Source organism: Dromiciops gliroides, chromosome 3, assembly GCF_019393635.1.
Source record: "Dromiciops gliroides isolate mDroGli1 chromosome 3, mDroGli1.pri, whole genome shotgun sequence".
Classification (NCBI taxonomy): Eukaryota; Metazoa; Chordata; class Mammalia; order Microbiotheria; family Microbiotheriidae; genus Dromiciops; species Dromiciops gliroides.
Window position 1 is genome coordinate 332,808,644 of NC_057863.1, and position 21,866 is coordinate 332,830,509.

Genomic DNA, 21,866 nt, shown 5'->3' on the forward strand with positions numbered 1-21,866 from the left:
GGCCCAGAATCAGGAAGACCTGAATTCAAATTTGATCTATTTACTAGCTCTGTAACCCTGAGCAAGTCATTAACATTTGTTTGCCTCAGTTTCCTCAACTATAAAATGGGAATAATAATAGCACCTTCCTTGCAGGGTTGTTGTAAGGATCAAATGAGATAGAATTTGTAAAAAGTGCTTATTATAATGCTTGGCACATAGTAGGCACTATATAAATGCTTTGTCCTTTCCCTTTTCTTTTTCCACATTAGTCGGTCAGTAAGCATTTATTAAGCTCCTACTGTGTGCCAGGCACTATAAAATGTGGCAGGTCTATCCTTGTTTCGTTGCTTATGATTGCTTACTCATATTGACTTTTATGTTTCTCTTAATTCCCGGGTTTGAACTTCAAAGTTTCTACAAAGCCCTGATCTTTTCATCAGGATTACTTTCAAATCTTCCATTTCATTAAAGGTCCATTTTTCCCTAGTAGCATTATAATGAGTTTTGCAGGGTGGTTTATTCTTGGCTGTAAGCCTTATATCCTTTGTCTTTTGGAATATCATATTCTAAGCTCTCCCCTCCCTTATAGTATTGACTGATGAATTATGAATGATCCTTTAATTCTTTCTTTCTAGCTGCTTGCAGCATTTTTCCTTTGAATTTGAAGTTCTAGATTTTGACTATAATGTTCCTTGGAGTATTTATTTTGGAGTTTCATTCACACAGTAACCAGTGAATTATTTCCACTTTCACTTTGCCCTCTGGTTCAAAGGGGGATCTGGGCAGTTTTCTTTAAATTTCTTTAAGGCATATTTCTTTAAATATGATATTTTTTTTTGGTTATGGTATTCACGAGGTCCAAGGATTCTTAATTTTTTTCTCCTTGTTCTGTTTTCCAGGTTAGTAGTTTTTACTGGGAAATACCTTACATTTTTTCTGATTTTGTTCAGTCTTTTGACTTTGTTTTAATATTTCTTGTTATCTCCTGGAATCATAAAATTCTGTTTACTCCATTCTAATTTTCAAGCAGTCTGATTCTTGGGTAGGACTTTATACCTCTTGATTCAAGCTGTTAATTCTCTTTCTAATTTTTTTCCATACCTCTCTTTTGTTTTCCTTTTTTTCTGTAATGCACTCATTTAATTTACAAAATCATTTTAAGTTATTTTTTAAGACTCTTGCTTCATAATTCCCAAAAATTCTAGCTGAACTTGTAGCCAAGCTCTGATTTTCTTTAAGGCTTTGCTTAACATTCTCTTGGTTTATATCTTGAGCACATCTGAAGGCCTGGGATCATTCCTTGCCCTGGACAACCAGAGTCCTCTGCTCCATGTGCACTGGATCTGTCACCCAGCCTTGATGAGTGAGTGCTAGAGCTTTCAGCTGCCACCTGTCCCTCCTTCTTGCACAAGGTCAGGCCCCCTCTGAACCAGAAGTGGACCCTTTTCTAGTCCTAGGCATCGCTAGAGACAGGCCCTTCTTCAGATGTTCCTGGTGAAACACTATCCCCACTGTAGACAGAGCTTTCTCTCTTTCTCCCCATGATGATCTGGGCTAGAAATAGCACTCACTGGGACTATTTTTTCTTAGATTTCCTGATCAGAACTCAATCTGAAGTGCTGTCAGATCTTTGTGAAATATTTGTACGTGTGGAGAAAGCTCTCCATAATTGTACTTCTTGGTGCTATTCTGTCATATTGACTGGTCTTCTGGACATTTTTAATAGCAATTGGTGGAACCTTCTTCTGCCTGTTGTTGTTACTACTTCCTTCTGTCCATATGAGACATGAGACCCTGCTGCAAAAATTCTCAAATGATGTAAAGGCACAAGGAGTCAAGTATTAGCTGCGAAGTAAACAGAGGAGTAAAATTCACCAGAGAGAACAATAGCATATGTATAGTTAATCAAGGAAGACATTTTTGAGATGTTTTGAATTTGTACTTTACATTGCTGGTCATGCTGAATTAATCTCTTGAGATATTCTTAGGCTACCATATGCAGGGCTTATTATAATATAGGTTTAAAAGAGAAACCTTCCTTTCTGTGGTTTCTCTGAGTATGAGCAGCAATGCTCAGTATAAAGCAGATGTTACTCCATATCTTTAAATTCCTTTTCTGATATTAAATTTCAGAAATTTTATCAAGCAGCTTGCAAGATCCAGGCTGCATGGAAGGGTTTCCAGACTAGAAAGAGAATGAAGAAACTTCCATACGCAGTGACTACTTTGCAGAGGAATTTCAGGTAAAGGAATGTGAACAACAACAATAATAATGGTAACAATAATAACTAGCGTTATGGTTTTTTAGAGTACTTTACATGTCTTAGAATAGCATTATGGTTTTTTAGAGTGCTTTACATGTCTTAGAAAAGAGGAATGAAGAGCAGTCATTGGATAGAGATGTCAGAGATATGTAGTTGAAACTGAAGTTTTAGTAATTTTTTAAACCCTTTGTTTTGTTTGGTTGTTCCCACTAATTTCTGAAATAACTTCTTCAGTTCAAGTTAGGGCAAAAGATGGCAGAGACTTGATGTATTTCCTTGTATGAGACTCTAATGGGTTGGGCCTATATTTGCAGAGGGAGTTGGCTAGTAGATAATTCTCTGGCTAGTTCAGACCTTCATATCCATAAGAACAAAAATAAGACTATAATGCTAAAACTTGGGCAAATTTCTGGTATTACTGTCTTTCTCCACCTTACTGCCCAGTATGAAAACATAAATATATATACACACACACATTCTTTGAAACATTGGAAAGGATAGTAAAAAATAAGCTTTTGAGACATCTCTCTATTGGTGTTTAGATATTACTTTATTTGGCATGGACAGAAACTTGCAGGTGAAACTTCCCCATCAAGAGCAGTCAACAAATTATACATCTGAAACTATTCTGTTTTCAGTAACTTAAATCTACCAGTTACATTTCTCAGTTATGATAAGATTAAAATAATAATACTTCCTGGAGCTAGGCAACAAGTCATGTTATATTTAAAGCAAAGGGTTGAAATAATAAGCAAAAATTACCTTAGTATAAATATAAAGCATGTCATTGGATATTACATAAAATGATACAAAATATCAAGGCAAACACTTAAGAACATTAAAATATTTTCTCTCATTTCTCAAAGTATACTTTGAAGAAAAGGGGGTATGAAAGAAAAATGTGACAAAAATAAAGGGAAAAAAGTGTTAAAATACAGTGTAAAGAATTAGAGTTTATTCCATAGAAAATATTTAATTGCTCCTACTGTTTTCATTTCTTTTTTTTTCTTTCATCCATTGTTTTTGCTACACAACTCACCCACTTCTTTTCTGTTTATATATCCTTTGGATTATGTCTTTTACATAGCATCATGCACACACTTCAGTATCTGTGGTATGCCAGAGCCCATTTACACCTCGTACACATTTGGGTGACCCACAATTTTGATTCCTTGGAGACTTATATTCCATGAACTTGTCACTATAGCCAGAAAAATATTGATGCTCCAAAATGGGGGACTTTTTTTCAGAGAGAAGCTTGGGGTCTTTGATAGTGCTTTGTAATTTTCCAAATAAAATAAAGCCTTTGCTCTTGCACAGCTTCCACTAGCAGGATGCAGAGTGTCACTGATTCAGGCCTTACTGACTTTGTGGAGAATAGTAAGACAAGTGTTGTCCAGCTCCTGGTGGAAGAGGACTTAGCAGTGGTAGATGCATTTTTTTTGTTGTTGTTTGTCCTGAAATCTCCAAGAAGCCTATGACATTGGGAGGTGTTGTCATGACATGCAATGAATTGAATTGAAGTGAGGGAGGACTATGCAAAGTCACCAGCCTCACTCTCTCCTCCAGAGCCATCTGACTCTAATAGCAAGATATACATCAGGATCAATGGAGATGGCCCTAGATAGATGTATTTTAGTAGTTCCATTGTTATACATATTCTCCACAAAGTTTTTTGTTACTTTATCATGTTCCTTTTTCTCTACTACCATATTTCAGGTCTTTATCAAGTCTAACTTGGAGTATTACAGTATCCTCTTAGTTTGTCTCTGCTTCTGGCTTCTACAGTGTCCAATTCAGGCTTCAGATAGCTACTAGATGAATATTCCTAAAGCTCAGTTCTGACCATGTTACTCCCCTGTTCAAGAAGCTTTAGCAGTTTTATATAGACTCTGTTGCCTCTAAGATTATAATGTACCAGGAATTATACATAATACTCTAAGTGTGGTCTGACCAGGGCAGAATACGATGGGAGCTACCACCTGGATACTCTCTAAAATGCTCCCTAAAATCACAAGAGGTTTTTCTTTTTTTAGCTGCCATCTCACATTGTTCACTCATCATGAGCTTGCAGGCCAGTAAAAAGTAACCCAAATGCCTTTCACACAAATGGTTGTCTAACTATATTCCCCCATCCTGTTTTTGTGAAGGTGATTTTTGAATGTTTATCCTTATTAAATTTTACCTCATTAGATTCGACTTAATTTTCTCAAGATCTTTTAGAATCCAGAATCTGTCATTTAGTATTACTAATCCTTGTTAGTTTTGTGTCATTTACAAATTTGACAGACATTCCTCCTATATCTCATGCAAGTCTTTGATTAAAATATTAAATAGCACAAGGGTCAAACATAGATCCTTGAAGCATTCCACTAAGCTCTTTCCAAGTCAACATTGATTTATTATTGGCTATTCCTCAGTAATTCAACTGGCTCTCAATCAGCCTAACTACTCTTTAATAGCTCACATCTTTCTATCTTGTTCACAAGGATAACATGAGAGATTTCATCACGTGCTTTGCCTACAACACAAGGATAACAAACCTATCACATTCCTCTGATCTATTAGTCTAGTAACCCTGTCAGTGAAAGGAAATGAGGTGAATTTGGCATAACCTATTCTTGATGAAACTAAAATAAATCTTAATGACCAGTGCTTTCTTTTCATTTCAATAAATTTTATTGCTTCCTTCTTGTTTTTCCATCATGGTCATTTCTGAATATAATTCCTACCCCTAAAATTAAACTGTTCCTTGTAACACAGAAAATAGATAGGTAAAAACAACTGATAAACTGACCTTTATCTGCTAATGTTTGTAACATTATGTCCTGGTAATCCCCCTGCGTCTGCAAAGAGAAGGGGGGAAATATATTTTATTAGTTTTTCTCTAAGACCAACTATGATAAGTGAATGTAATGGAATATTACTGTGCAATAAGAAATAATTAATATGAATAATTTCAGTAAAGGATAGATTTATATTTACTGATGCAGAATGAAATAAAAAGAAAAAGAACAACCTATTCAGTGACTACAATAATGAAAAAAGTATTTTAGAGTATTACTGATCCCTTTATATTCTTGACTTTTATTCTTTCAGATGAATTCTGTTTTTATTTTTTCTCACATAAGGTAATTCATTGATAGTTAGTAAGGCACTGAATAAGTAAATTAAATTAGGTAATATGGTCATTTTATTATATTTGCTTGATATCCTGAGCACTTAATATTTCTTTACTTACTTAGATCTGTTTCTGTTTGTGTGGAGTGTTTTGTAATTGTGTTCATATAATTCCTGAATGTGTCTTGTTAGGAAGACGAGACTCCTAAGTATTTTAATACTGTGTGTAATTATTTTAAATGGAATTTCTCTTTCTATATTTTCCTGCTGGGTTTTTCTATTAATATAGAGAAATGCTGTTGATTTATGTGGATTTATTTTATATACATCAACTTTTCTAAATTTGTTGAATGTATCATTTAGCTTATTTTACTATCTAGGATTCTCTAAAATCATGTCATCTGTAAAAAGTAATAGTTTTCTTTCCTTATTGCTTATGCTTATTCCTATGGCTAGCATTTCTAATATAATATTGAATAATAATGGTAATAGATATGCGTGCTTCACCCCAGGCTTATTGGAAAGGCTTCTAGATTATCTCCATTACACATAATTCTTTCTTTTGGTTTTAAATAGAGACTTAAAGATACCTCTTATTTCTTTGCTTTCTAGTGTTTTTAACAGGAATGAGTGTTGTATTTGGTCAAAAAGCCTTTTCTGCATCAGTTGAAATTATATGATTTGTGTTATTGTTGTTGTTAATATTATCAATTATATTTCAGATTGTTCTGATATTGAATCAGCCCTGCATTTCTGGTATAAATATAGCCTAGTCATAATGAATGATCTTTGAGATATGTTGCTACGATATTCTTGTTAGTATTTTATTTAAAATTTTTGCATTAATATTTATTAGGGAAGTTGGTCTATAGTTTTCTTTCTCTGTGTTGACTCTTACTGGTCAAGACTATATTTGCATTATGGAAAGAATTTGTTAGGGCTCCTCTAGCTATTTTTTCAAATGATATATGTAGTATTGGTATAAATTGTTCTTTAAATGTTTTGTAGAATTTGCTTGTCAATCCATCTGATCCTGGGATTTTTTTTCTTCGTTCATTTATAACTCATTCAATTTCCTTTTCTAAGATAGTGGGTTTTTTAAGTGTTCTATTTCCTGTTCTGTTAATCTAGGCAATTTATATTTTTGTAAATATTCATACATTTCATTTAGATTGTCAGTTTTATTGGCGTATAATTGGGCAAATAGCTCCTAATAAATCACTTTATTCACTATTTCTACCCCTCTCTTTTTTATTTCAGCTGAAACATAATAGATTCTTCTCAAGTGCCTTATTTTAACTGTGTTTATTTTTCATTTCAAGTGTGTTTCTTGTAAACAACGTACTCTTGAAATCTGGTGTCTAATCCATGCTGTTCTCTTTTTCTGTTTTTATGGGTGAATTCATTCCATTCACATTCAGTCATGATTGCTAACTGTATTTTCCTCTATCCTATTTTCTTATATTTATCTTGTTCTTTTTTACCCTTTCCTGTCTTTGAGTCTGTTTTGCTCGGACCATTGCCTCCCTTAATCTTTGCTCCTTCCTAATATCTCCCCCCTCCTGCCCTTTCTCTTAACCCATTTTCCTCCTACTTCCTGTTGGATAAGATGAGTCTCTGTACCCAGTTGTATGTATATGTTTAGTCCTCCCTTCTTGAATCAATTCAGCTGAGAGTGAGGTTCAAGTGTTGTCTGCTTTCCTCAATGTCACCTCCATTTTATAAACTCTTCCTTCCATTCCTTTGTGTTTATTTTTGTGAGATAATTTATTAATTTTCTCTATTCTCCCTTCCCCCCTTTCGTAGTGCATCTCTAATCCCCACCCTTCTATTCTTCTTTTGAAATAAAACATAATAGAATCACACATAGGATTTCTGTCTAATTAAATTCTCTCTAAGACCCCTGGTGATGATAAACTAAACTTCTCAGGCATTACATATATCATTTCTCCATAGAAGAATGTAAACAGTTTTTTCTTGTTTAGTCCCTTATGATTTCTAAATCATGTTTATCTTTTTAAGTTTTTCTTGAATCCTGTATTTTAATGTGAAATTTTCTATTTAATTCTGGTCTTTCCAGGAATGCTTTAAAGTTCTTTATTTTATTATATGTTCATTCTCTCCTCCCCACATATGCTCAGTTTTTCTGAGTAGATTATTTTTTGTTATAATCCTAGATTCTTTGCCTTCTGAAATGTCATATTCTAAACCTTCCCTTTTTTGGTAATGATGATTTTGAACTTTTGTGTGGTTCTGACTGTGGCTCCACAGTACTTTGTTTCTTTCTTTCTGATTACTTGTAATGTTTTATCCTTGACCTCGGAATTCTGGATTTTGGTGTTTCTCTCTAGAAATGTCTATTGAGTTCTTTCAGTTTCTATTGTGCCCTCTGATTCTAAGATATCTGGGCAGTTTTCCTTTATAATACTTTGAAAAATGTATTTTGGCTCTTTTTGTTGTTGTTGTTCTTGGCTGTCAATTTAGTGATTCTTAAATTCTATCTTCAGTCTATTTTCATCTTATTTGTTTTTCCTATGAGATATTTCACATTTTTTCCTTTTTTTTTTTTTTTTTTTTTTTAGCATTTTGACTTGGTTATATTATTTCTTGGTGTCCAATAAAGGCATTAACTTCCATTTGGCTAATTATAGTTTTTAAGGAGTTAGTTTCTTCAGTGAGGCTTTGTACCTTCCTAACTAAGCTGTTAATTCTCTTTTCAAATGTAGTTTTTAAAAAATTTTAACTCCTTTCTTGACACTTCAACTTGTTGGACTTGTAGCCAGTCTGCCTTTTTCTTTAAGACTTTGCTTGTGCAAGAAATATAGCAGTTAGTGAAGTTTTAACTCTTCCAATATGATGTAATTTGAGCAGTTTCTAATATTTTGCTTGGCCCCAAATTCCTCACTTAACCTACATATACTCTGTTAGCAAGAATTTGTACATTAGTCCTTCCTTGTGGGGTAGCTAGGTGGCATAGTGGATAGAATATTGGGTCTGGAGTCAGGAAGACTCATCTTGATGAGTTCAAATCTGGCCTTGAACACTTAATAGCTGTATGACCCTGAGCAAGTCACTTAAACCTGTGTACTTCAGTTCCTCATCTGTAAAATGAACTAGAAAAGGAAAGGGCAAACTACTTCAATGGAGTGGTTTCTTTGCCAAGAAAACTGCAAATGTGATCACAAAGAGTCAGACATGACTGAAACAATTCAACAACAACAAAATCTTCCTTTGTGTTCAAGTATTTTAAAGTCCCTATTCAGATGAGACTGGGAGAAGGGATACAAGGGCAGCTAGGTGGTGCAGTGGATAACATACTAGCCCTGGCTTCAGGAGGACCTGAGTTCAAATCCAGCCTCAAACACTTGACACTTACTGTGTGACCTTGATTGAGTCACTTAAGCCTCAGTGCCCTGCAGAAAGAAAAAAAAAGAGAAGGGATACATTAAACTATTAGTATTTTAACACAAATTACTTTATCAAATTAATTCATTATTCATCTAACAAGGCTCTCCCTGAGGAAATGGGGGTGAGGAAAGAGAGGTAATTATAATTGAGAAAAGGTCAGAAAGGGCAAGTCACTGCAACTCTGCAATAGGGGCCTTTGGATACTGCAAACACCCCATGAGGTAGTCTGCCAAAGGGAAAGGAGGAGGCCACCAAAAGGGTAAAAATATATCTGAAAATTCAAGTATGGCTTCAGTGTTGTTTTGCCTATTTTACTCCCAGTGCTTTTTAAAATTAAATATATATATATATATATATATGAATCTTATATAATCATACAATTTTAGAGCTAGGAAGGCCTTTAAAGATTATCTTGTTCAATCTTAGCTCTCAACCTCCTCCTCCCACTGGGGTCCAGACTCCATAGTTTATAAAAGAAAAAACCAGGACACAAAGAGGACGTGACCCAGTTCAGTCAGTAAAACTACTTTCTCTAGACCTTGGACTAGAACTTGTTTTTGCTGTCCTCTGCTCTTTCTACCTCCATACTGAATTTGAAATAAAGTAGTGAGGGACTTGGGGGTGGGGGGTGGGAAGGTGAACTATGATTTTATTGTTGTAGGAAATAATCTCAAAGAACACAGGATCTTTTCTATAACTTCCAGCCTTAGTTGCCTGAGGCCTTGAATGGTTAAGCAACTTGATAAGTATTAGGCAAGTCTGGGCATTCAGATGATGAGATTTAAACCTGAGTATCACTCTTAAATTAGTGGAGTGTCCTAATTTCAAACATTATGCAAAGAAAAAAAAATAAACTTTTTGAGTGCTAACCAAATATAACCCTGTAAAGTGATATTTCATATCCTGGTTCTCTTTGCTAGGGATGTCAGAGGTGATAGAAAGGAGTAGGAAAGACTAAAAAGAATAGGTATTTTTATAAGTGTTGGCCAAGACAATGCAGATTTGGTTACTGAATGACTTTTTTATGGCCATATAACTTTTGAATGCTATTTTTAAGTCTCTGTTAATACTTCCTTCTACCAGAAATAAACGAGAAAAACAGCTGCTGAAACTAAAGAAGCAGAAGGAAGAAGAGGACCTCAGATTACAATTGCAACTTCAAAGACAAAGAGCCATGAGAATATCCCGGGAGAATCGGCTAAATTTACTACAAATAGTCCATCCAGGTAAGTGGTAACAGTATCAGTTGTGTAAGAGTAAAAGTTTACCATGAAATTGCCTATTACTGAAAAAGCATTCTTCCACCATTGCTTTTTTTTTTTTTTTAACAGAGACTTTAGTCATCCTCGTTGTTCCTTTTGAAGATGTTTAAGGACTCTTAGGTCTTTCCTATAATTAAGATAAATTAGTTAATATAGTCAACTAAACTAGGAACAATTAAAAGTCCATGTTTAAGCAAGTCAATATAGATAGGCAAAAACCTTATTTTAAGATTCCCACTAGTGATAGGATAGCAAAAGGGGAAGCAAGACTGACCATAAGGCATGTACATTTAAGCTTTAACAGTTTCTTCCATATCCATGAAAGAAATATTAAGAAAATGTGTTCATTCAGAAGAGTTCCATACAAAAACTTCTGTACTGAATCAGTCACTCTCTTTTATTTATAGTCTCTCACTTTCTAGCAACTCCCTTCCTGTTCCCTTCAAAACCTGCCCATGTCTTCATGACAACTAAAAAAACCTTTGCTTGATTTTACCATCCCTGCTAACTGTTATCTTATATTTGTTTTCCCTTTCCTGGCTGAATCCCTTGAGAAAGCCATTTGTACTTGGTACTTCCACTTCCTTTCCAATGTCTTGTGCAATTTGGCTTCCATCCTTATCAACTGAACAACTCTATCTAGAATTACCCAGTGATCTCTTAATTGGCAAATCTAATGACGTTTTTCTCAAACCTCATCCTTCTTGACCTCTCTGTGGCATTAATAATGTTGATCATCTTTTCTTCCTTAATGCTCTACTCCATCTAGGTTTTGGGGACATCGTTCTCTTCCTATCTGTTCAACTGTCCTCAATCTCCTTAGCTGATTTATCATCCATACCATTCCCATCAACTGTAGATGAGCTTTGTCTTGGGGCCTCATCTTTTTTTCCTTTATGTTATTTCACTTGATGATCACATCATATTTGAGGCTGAATTATCTCTATAAAGATGATTCCCTACTCTGTGTATTCAGTCCGAGTCTTTCTTCTAAACTCTGGTTCTGCATTACTTTTTTATTTTTTGCAGGGCAATGAGGGTTAAGTGACTTGCTCAGGGTCACACAGCTAGTAAGTGTCAAGTGTCTGAGGCTGGATTTGAACTCAGGTCCTCCTGAATCCAGGGCCGGTACTTTTATCCACTGTGCTACCTAGCTGCCCCACTCTGCATTAGTTTTTAGATATCTCAAACTGGAGTTACCTCAGACTCAACATGTATAAAACAAAAATCATTACCTTTCCCAAACTGTCTAAAAAGTAGAAACTGTCTTTCTTTTTTTGTCTGTTTGTATCCTCACTGCTTACTTAGTAAGCACTTAATAAATGCTTGTTAACTTGACTCTTCCTAAATTTTTTTATTACTGTGATGGGCACAACCATTCTCATAGACACCCAGGCTCAAAGCCTCAGTGTCATCCTTGATTCCTCACTTTCATTCACATGGTCTGTCATCAAATCCTGTCAGTTCTACCTTTACCATATCTCTTGTATATGTGCTCTTTTCTTCATTTACACAGCCACCACCTTTGTTTAGTCCCTTCTTATCACCTCTTGCCTAACCTGTTGAAATACCTTCAAAAAATTTTTATGAACCTGAGGACCAAATGGATTTATAAGTGAATTCTAAACATTTAAAGAATATTTTATTCTAATACTATAAAAACTATTTGGAAAAATAGGCAAAAAAGAAGTCCTACCAAATTCTTTTTACAATACAAATATGGTGCTTATACCTAAACTAAAAAGAGCAAAAAGAGAAAATAACTATAGTCCAGTTTCCGTAATGAATATTGATGCAAACAATTTAAATAAAATACGAGCAAAGGGGTCATAGCAATATATTGTAAGGATCATACACTGTGACCAAGTAGAATTTATACTGTGAGTACAGGGCTGCTGCAATATTGGAAAAGCTATCGGCATAATTTGACCATATCAATAACAAAAAACATTTGATTATCTCAATAGATGAAGAAAAAGCTTTTGAAAAAATATCACCAGGGGGCAGCTAGATGGCACAGTGGATAAAGCACTTGCCCTGGATTCAGGAGGGCCTGAGTTTAAATCCGGCCTCAGACACTTGACACTTACTAGCTGTGTGACCCTGGGCAAGTCATTTAACACTCATTGCCCCACCGGAAAAAAAAAAAAAGAAAAAATATCACCTATTCCTACTGAAAACACTAGAAAGCATAGGAATAAATGGTGCTTTTCTTAAAATGATTAGTAGAGTTTATCTAAAGCAAGATCAAGCATTTTCTGTAAGGGGGATAAAGTAGGAACCTTCCCAATAAGGTTAAAGATTGAGCAAGGTTATCCATTATTTCTCAGTATTATATTAGAAATACTAGTTATAGCAATATGACAAGAAAAAGAAATTAAAGGAATAAAAATAGACACCGAAGAAACAAAACTCTCTCTCTTTGCAATTATATGATGGTATGCTTAGAGAACCTCAGAGAATCACCTAAAAACTAGTTGAAAACAACATTAGCACAATTGCAGGATGTACAATAAAACCGCATAAATCATCAGCATTCCCATATATTACCAACAAAACTCAGCAGGAAGATATAGAGAAATTCCATTTAAAATAACTGTATATAATATAAAATACTCGAGAGTCTACCTGCCAAGATACATATAGGAACCATATGAACATAATTACAAAAACCTTTTCACACAAATGCAGATCTAAACAATTGGAGGGCAGCTGGGTGGAGCAGTGGATAGAGTGCCAGGCCTGGAGTCAGGAAGACTCATTTTTATGAGTTCAAATATGGCCTCAGACACTTACTAGCTGTGTGACCCTGGGTGAGTCACTTAACCCTTTGTGCCTCTGTTTCCTCATCTGTAAAATTAGCTGGAAAAAGACATGGCAAATCCTTCTATTCTCATTGGCAAGAAAACTTCAAATGGGGTCATGAAGAATCAGATACTAGTGAAACAACTGAACAACAAATTGGAGAAATATTAATTGATCATGGGCAGGTTAAACCAATATAATAAAAATTGATACTGTTGCCTAAACCAGTTTACTTATTCATTGCTATACCAATCCAACTACCAAATAATTATTTGCTAGAAAATATAATAACAAAATTCATCTTGAAAAATAACTGGTCAAGAATATCAAGGGAATCATTTTTTTCATAATGTCTGTTTTTAAAAATTTAAATAATAAACTTTTTATTTATAATTTTTTCATGATTTATAATCTTTAAATTTTTTTATTTTATTTTTTAGTAATAAGCATTTTATTTATAGTTTTGAGTTCCAATTTTTATCCCTCCTCCCTTCCTTCCTTCCTGAAATGGTAAGCAATTAGATATGGGTTATACATGTATGATTATGTAAAACATTACCATATTAGTAATTTTGTACAAGAAAACTTAAATAAAAGAAAAAAATGAAAGAAAGTTAAAAATAACAAGCTTCAGTTTGTTCCATCAATATCAGTTCTTTCTTTGGAGGTGGATAGTATGCTTCATTGTTAGTCCTTTGGGATTGTCTTAGATCATTGTATTGTTGAGAATAGTTAAGTCATTCACACTTCTTTATCAATCAGTATTGCTGTCTCTGTGCACAGTGTTCTTTTGGTTCTGCTCACTTCCCTATACATGAGTTCCTACAAGTCTTTCCAGGCCTTTCTGAAATCATCCTACTTGTCATTTCTTTTCTTTTTTTCTTTTCTTTTCTTTCTTTTTTTTTTTTTTGGTGAGGCAATTGGGGTTATGTGACTTGCCCAGGGTCACACAGCTAGTAAGTGTCAAGTGTCTTTTGAGGCTGGAGTTGAACTCAGGTCCTCCTGAATCCGGGGCCAGTGCTCTATCTACTATGCCATCTAGCTGCCCCTATCATTTCTTATAGCATAATAATATTCCATTATCACTATATACCACAGCTTGTTTAACCATTCTCCAATTGATGGGCATTCCTTTGATTTCCAATTCTTAGCCACTACAAAAAGAGATGCTGTGAATATTTTTGTGCAAATACGTCTTTTTCTCTTTTTTGGGATATCTTTGGGATATAAACCTAGCAGTGGTAATCAACTTATTTTTAAAAAGTGAAAGAAGGGAGCCTAGCAATACCAGAATTCAAACTATACTACAAAGCAGTAATCATCAAAACAATCTAGTACTGTATAAGAAATAGAGTGGTTGATCAATGAAAAAGATTAGGTACACAATTACCATAAATTACCACAATAATCTAATGTTTGATAAACCCAAAGAGTTTTAGGACGAGAACTCACTATTTGAGAAAAACTTGGGAAAATTGAGAAGCCGTCTAGCAGAAACTAGACAGAGACCAACATCTTATACCATATACAAGATAAGATCAAAATGGGTACATGTTTCGATATAAAGGATAATATCATAAGCAAATTAGGGAAGTATGGAAAAATTCCATATCAGATTAATGGTTAAGGGAGGAGTTTATGACCAAATGAGATATAGAGAACCATGGGAGGTTAAATGGATGATTTTGAATACATTAAATTAAAAGGAACAAACAAAACTAATGCAGTCAAAATTAGAAGGAAAGCAGGAAACTTGGAGAAAATTTTACACTAAGTTTCTATAGTAAAGGCCTTACTTCTCAAATATACAAGAATTTACAAGAATAAGAGTCATTCCCCAGTCGATAAAAGGTTAAAGGATATGAACAGTTTGCAGAAAAATAAATAAAAGCTATCAATAGTCATATAAAAAATGCTACTAATGATTAGAGAAGTGCAATTTTAAAGAACGCTGAGATACTATCTCACGCCTATTAGATTGGCTAACGTGACAGAAAAGAGAAATAACAAACACCAGGCAGATAACTGAGGGTAAATACAGAATAGTGAGTGGCATAGTCCTGTCACATTGTCAGGAAGGCTAAAAACCCAGGATGAGTTTGTAATAAATTCAAAGTACAACGAAGGGAAAATTTGTAAAGAACTGTCGAGATCAAGAGGGCTTCCTAAGAAAGTATATGATAATCACAGAAGACAAAAATACTCAACTTTTATTTTCTTCTTGTTTTATCTGTCAATGAGAATAAACTTTTAACTGAGGATTAAAAAAAAATAATCAGCAGGGAATTGAAACCCCCAAATAAGTGAGGAGATGGTAAGAGAATAACTTATCTACCCCTCAAAGCATTCAAGTCACCAGGCTGAAAGAAAATGACATTCCAAGCTATGAAGACAATAGCAATGATTACTGACATTCTATAGATGTAAGGTTTGCAGAGCATTTAATATACATTTTTATTATTTGATTTTCATTACAGTATAATGAGTTAGATTCTATAAGTATCATAATCTCCATTTTATGGATGTGAAACTGAGCATAGAGAAATAAAAGCAACTTTTTCATGGCCACAAAGTAGTAAATGTTGGAAGCAATTTTGAAACCAGATTTTCCCAACTTCAAATCCAGTACTTTATCCATTATGACACATTTGCTTAATGTTATTGCTGCAAAGTTTTTTGTGGTAATCTCTAAAAAGGTATCTAGACAGGAAGACATGTCACAGAATTTGAGGTGGGCAGATCTCAAGTTTTCAAAAAGGGGAAGATTTAGATTTTCTAAAGTATAAGCATATGAGCTTGACCTTTATTCTTGGCAAAAAATCATTAATAAGGAGATAATTTTAAAATAATTGACAAGGAAGGCAGTGGTCACTGTGAGCCAGCATGAATTAATCATGAACAGGTAAGGCTGTTGCTCATATCCTTACTTTACAGGGTTACTATACTAGTAGATTAGGAAGATGCCTTGGACATAATAAGTAAGGATTTTAGTAAAGCTTTTTACAGCTTTATGATAATAGTGAGATAGTTGTGAGCTAAATTATGGTGCTCACTGTAAAGAATTAATTGTTATTTGAGGTTTTTATGCCTCTGCGCACTGGCCTGGGACTCTGCAAACCGCACGGTGCTCTACCCACTGGTTGTAGCCACCAGGGCTCTGGCACCTCACATCATCACCACCCGCAGAGACCTACATGGGCCTGGCAAAATTATAATGATTGGAAGCCTAGTGAGGGCAGTTATGTGACCGTCAGAGCAGCCATCCCATTGGCTGGGACTGTGTGGGGTGTTTCTAGGTTTGGGGGAGGAGAATTGGGCATTCTAGGTGGAAGCTGGAAAGTGACAGGCATTCTGCTGCATATTTTCAGCTGATTCCTGGGTGGTGGTATTTTTTCAGGTATTATAATTTCCCTTTCCCCATTTTATTTCTTTTCCCTTGATCCTACTGATCCTGTTTGTGTTTTTTTTTTTTAAGTTCGTTCTTGTTAAAATAAATCTTGTTCTGTTTTGAGGGAGGCTGCTGGTCTCCTTCCTTGCCCCAATATTGCAGGATCTATGCAGGGGGTGAAACCTCAGAAGGCTGCTTCCTCTACTTTTTCAGGGAGTCATCACAGCAGCCATAAAAAAGAGGAAGAATAAAAACAGACACAGGATTGATCTGAAGCTAAACAAAAAGCCAAGAGCCGATTATTAGAAGACCCATTAGTAAAGAAGCTTACAGTTTGTAGAACCCTGCCCTCATAAACTTCACCATTAACCTCTGAGCTCCCAGACCTTTGAGTAGTTTGTTCTAAAGAGGGGTGAAAGAAAATCTTTTCTGTAAAACCATATCAAACCATTGTATCATTTTTAGCAACTGAACTGAAGGAAGAACAAGGCATGGTGCAGTCCTAGCTTGCCTACTTTCTGCATTTGTCCATTCTTGGGATTGATCACCATCAGATTCATCTAGGTTACCCATCGAGGGATGGCGTGGGGTTTTTTTGATGCTGAAACCAATGCCCAGTTGTATTTGTCATATGGAGGCTGTAAATATCAGGCATTTCCTCATTCTGCCTTATGTGTTGTTTGTTGTTACTGTCTTGTTTTCTTTGAGGGGTTTGTTGTCATATGGTTGTACAGCTTATGGCTTCCTGCTGATTTCTTTGGAATCTGATTATCTTTACTTGGCTTAGGGGCTGATATCCCAACACTGAATAATCTCTAGTAGCATAAATAAAATGGATGACTTATCCTATTTGTTTTTCTGCAGGGGGAAAGTAGAGGGTTATTTAATTTTTCCCCGTCTTCTGAGTTGAAAGCAATTTTAATGTACAGGCAAATGGTAAAGGCTAAAAACCATATGTTTGAATCCTTTTAAAAACATAAGTTTTTATCATTTTGTATAAAAAATAAAATTTCACAGGCTTCAGAAAAAAACCCCATCACTTCACACCTGTCATTTTGATTGCTGTCACTATTTTCATTGCTATAATTATTTAACACTCAGTGGGTAAATGCCACTAAAATAACAATCTGAACACTACCAAAGAAGGGCCAGTGTTCTTCAGATCAATTGTATTTGATGACTTACTCTTGATACAGAACCAGAACTAAATAGTTGGATAACCTGAGAAATCCCAAGAAGGAATTTATCTCTGAAAACTTGAGGCCAATATAGAACACAAAAGGAGATCAGAAAAAAAGAATGAAAACCATTCACAGTGCCTACTTGGCAGACTATTAATAAAGACTGATTGATTGGTTTTAATGACAAGTCTTAGTCCTGGGTAAGAAAGGATGAAACACACATCCTTCTTTGTGGAGAGGTAGAGGAATGTGGAGGGTTGTTGTTGTTGGGTGGTGGTGGTCCTTGCACTGAATTTGATTTTAATGAGGGAGGGCTGCGCCAGGTCACCAACTTCACTATCTCTTCCAGAGCCATCTGGGTCCAATGGCAAGGTATATCTCAAGATGACTAGAGATGACCCAAGATGTTCTTAGTGAGGAAACTTCCTTTACCAATTCAGATCTGCAGCTTTATAGCTGTAAAGGTTTGGTTGGGACACTTACTAAGTGATTTTGCTCAATATCGTTTAGCCAGAATGTGTCAGAGGCAGAACTTGAACCCAGATCATCCTGTCTCTGAGGTTGGTTTTTTCTCCACTATGTCATGATACTGCTCAATAATACTTAAAAAAAGAAAAATAGAAGTGTGAAGAATGAAAGAGCTAAAGAAATTCTTTTACCACATTTTTTTTTTTGTTTTTTTGTTTTGTGAGGCAATTGGGGTTAAGTGACTTGCCCAGGGTCACACAGCTAGTATTAAGTGTCTGAGGCGGGATTTGAACTCAGGTCTTCCTGACTCCAGGGCCGGTGCTCTATCCACTGTGCCACCTAGCTGCCCCTTTACCACATTTTTTATGACAAAATTTGGGAGAAGTAGACTTGAGTATGCTTTAATGTATCCTGTGTTTTTTTTATAGGTCAGGTGGGAAAACACATCCAAGAAATGGAGGAAAAATCAGCACTGATTATCCAGAAACACTGGAGGGGATACAGAGAGAGGAAAAACTTTTGTCAACAAAAGCAGTCTCTAAAAGAGTATAAGGCAGCTCTCATCCTTCAGAGAGCGGTGAGTCATTAAATTTGACCTTCTTATGTTTAAATAATTTTCATTTCATGCAGAGATGATACTCATGGCATAATTGCTAAACTACAATAGTTGTGCAATTATTAAATTAAAATTTTAGTTTTTATTGTGAGTTTAATAAACTGAACATTTCAATTTACAAAGAACAGAAAAGGAGGATTATATATGAAACTGTGAGTTTCTACAATAACATAATAAGGTTAATGCAATAGTAGCAAAACTGCCCAAATTGTCTTTCCCTGTCTGAACTTCCTTCTTATTTATTGTGTATTATTTTAAATGTTCTATTTTGGGGAGGGGATCACTATCACCGTCTACTAACTACCCCCACAACTCCACTTAACTAAGCTCTCCCTTAGAACAAATATACACAGAGTCAAGAAAAAGAAATCTACATACTGGATATTTTATTTTTTACCCTTAGTGCATCCCTCTCTGCCAAGAGATGCTAAGCATGTTTCTTTCATTATCAGATTTATGAAGTCATGATAAGTAACTGCATTATCTGCATTAAGTTCTTTAAAGTTACTTTTCTTCACATTGTTGTAGTCTTTGTATAAATTGTTCTCCTGGTTCAACTCAGTTTACTCCATATTAGTTCATACAAGTCTTTTTAAATGTCTCTGAATCCATCTCTTTCAACACTTCACATAGCATAACAATATTGAATCACATTCATATTACAAAATTTTGTTCAGTCATTTACCAATTTATGGGCATAACCCTTCTTTTTTCCAGTTCTTTATGAAAATGAAAAGTGCTACAAGTATGTTTCTATATATGGATTCTTTTCCTTTGTCTGTGGTCTCTTTTGAGTATAAGACTAGTAGTAGTATTGCTGGGTCAAAGGGTATATATATTTCAGTGCTTTTTATATAGTTCCAAGTTTCTTTCTTTTTAAAAAAATTATGTTTTATTTTTTTCAATCAGCAAAATTCTACCTTCTAAACTTCCAACCCAACCTCCCTCTCCCCACCCCCCATCTCCAGGTGAGGACAAAAGGAAAATAAAATCCTGTTACAAACACATATAGTAAAGGAAAATAAATTTCTGTATTGATGAAATACAAAACTATATATCTAATTCTTCGCTCTGAGTCCTTTACCTCTCTGTTAGGAAATTGGTAGCATGTTTCATAATTTGTCTTCTGGAATCATGGTTGGATATTACAATGATCAGAGTCCCTTATTCTTTCCAAGTTGTTTGTTTTTACCTTATTTTTGTCATTTTAGAAATTGTTCTGCTTCTGTTTATTTCAAAAATGAATTGTATCATTTCATATAAATGTTGTCAGGTTTCTCTGAGAAGATGGTGTCTCTATCATTTCTTACAGCACAATATTATATGCCTTGACTTGTTTAGCCATTCCTTGATTCTCACTCTTTGCCACCACAAAAAGATTTTTCTACATTAGAACTAATCCCTCCCTTAATCTTTGTTGTTCAGTCCTTCAATCCTATCTGACTCTTTGTGACCCTATTATGGGGTATTCTTGGCAAAAATACTGAAGTGGTTTGCCGTTTCCTTAAGTGACTTGTCCAAAATCACACAGCTAGTAAGTGCCAGATTTTAACTCAGATCTTCTTGACTGTAGGCCCTGTGCACCATACACTGAGCCATCTAGCTGCTTCCCTTAATCTACCTTCTCTCTAGTTCTCCCTTCTCTTTTCTTCCCTTTTCCTCCTATTTCTCTTTTGAGGGAAATTATTTTTATACCCAACTGTATGTAACTGTGAATTTATTCTTCCCTCCTTTGATCAATTCAGATGAGAGTCATTCAATAATCATTTATTAAGCACCTACTAAGTACCAGACATTGTGCTATGCATTTGCTGTTATTGTTGTTTGTCCTTCATTCTCAAAGAGGACCATGACATTGGGCAGGTAATGTCATGACTTGCAGTGAATTGGATTTAAGTGAGGGAGGCCTGTGCAAAGTCATTAGCCTCAATCTCTCCTCCAGAGCCATCTGGATCCAGTGACAAGATATATATCTGGACAGCTGGAGATGGCCCTTGCTAAGTACTAGGGTTACAAAAAAAGTCAAAAGACAATCCCTGCCCTTGAGGAATTTGTAGTCTAATGAAGAAGATAACATATAAACAACTATTAGGAATAAGCTGTGTATAGGATAAATAGAAAATAATGAATGGAGGGGAAGGTATTGTAATTAAGGGAAATTGAGAACAGCTTCTTGAATTAAGTGGGATTTTAGCTGGGACTTAAAGGAAGCCAGGGAAGCCAGGAAGGTGGATTTTTGTTTGTTTGTTTGTTTTTCTAGAGTACTTATTCTTCAATATTGTATATTGTTACCTGGATATATCTCTTATTCACATCCTAGACCCCCCCAGAACCCAGACCAGAGATTAGTCACAGCTCACTGTGGACACTTGAATGTATGTTCTATTGGTCTGGTTTCCTTTCCTAATATTCATAGACTCATATTTCTATTTAGCCCTTGCCTGTATCTCAAACAGCCAAATTAGGTCCATTCTGAACCAGAATTCAATTCAATTCAATTCAATTCAACTCAGTTTATGCTAACTCATATGTGGAAGGTTCTGTCTCTGTCTGGAATGAAGGCTTAAACGGGTGTGAGTGCATGATGAGTAGAAATAATGGTTCCTGGCAGCTCTTTGACAAAGAGAAGCCCCTTTCTGAAGAAGAAGGAGGAGGAGGAGGAGGAAGAAGAAGAAGAAGAAAGAGTGGAGAGGGAACACAGAAGCTCTTCTGCTTCTGGTAGCATGGCAGGAGGTAGAAAGCCTTTGTGTCAGAGAGGGGGTTGTTTGCCTTTATTTTTAAAAAAAAAATTTATTTAGAATCTTCCCCAAGTTACATGTAAAAAAAAAAAAAGAGAAAACATTTTTTCACATTGATTTTTTAAAAACTGTGTTCTAAATTTTCTTCCTCCCTCCCTCCTCAACCCTCCCTATGCAATCAAGCAATTCAACATAAGTCATACATGTGCAGCTATACAAAACATATTCACATTAGTCAAGTTGTGAAAGAAAATAGCCAAAATAGCTTTAGAAAGAGGAACTAACATAAAATTATATTTCAATCTGTATTGTAACGATTGGAATAACGCCACCTGCTGGATACTAACTGTAGAAGAGTTCTGCCCATGAAGCGAAGGTCTTTGAGGGCAAGACCAGGAGTCTTGTCTTTGGTATCAGGAAGTGACGCGGACTAGTGGGAGGAGGAAGGAAGAGACTGGCGCGGAGTCTCGGGCTTTTTTCCTGAGGACGCTGGCGGAGAAGGGAGCTAGAAATGTGCTCTCCCTTTAATAGATAGGAATCTAGGCCTTTCTCTCTCTCTTTACCAAATTCTTATTCTCCTTAATAAATGCTTAAAAGTCTAACTCTTGCTAAAGCTTGTAATTGATTGGCGACC

General features: G+C 35.3%; 1 protein-coding gene across 5 annotated transcripts in view; it reads left to right on the plus strand.

The window, feature by feature from the left end:
• Positions 1-21,866, plus strand: part of IQCB1 (IQ motif containing B1) — a 69,822-nt gene that overhangs the window by 30,296 nt on the left and 17,660 nt on the right. For all 5 annotated transcript variants that reach the window (XM_043990413.1, XM_043990414.1, XM_043990411.1 and 2 more), the window contains 3 exons: positions 2,116-2,225; positions 9,858-10,000; positions 18,307-18,455. In XM_043990413.1, the coding sequence (XP_043846348.1) occupies positions 2,116-2,225; positions 9,858-10,000; positions 18,307-18,455 (402 nt within the window). The remainder of the gene's footprint in view (positions 1-2,115; positions 2,226-9,857; positions 10,001-18,306; positions 18,456-21,866) is intronic.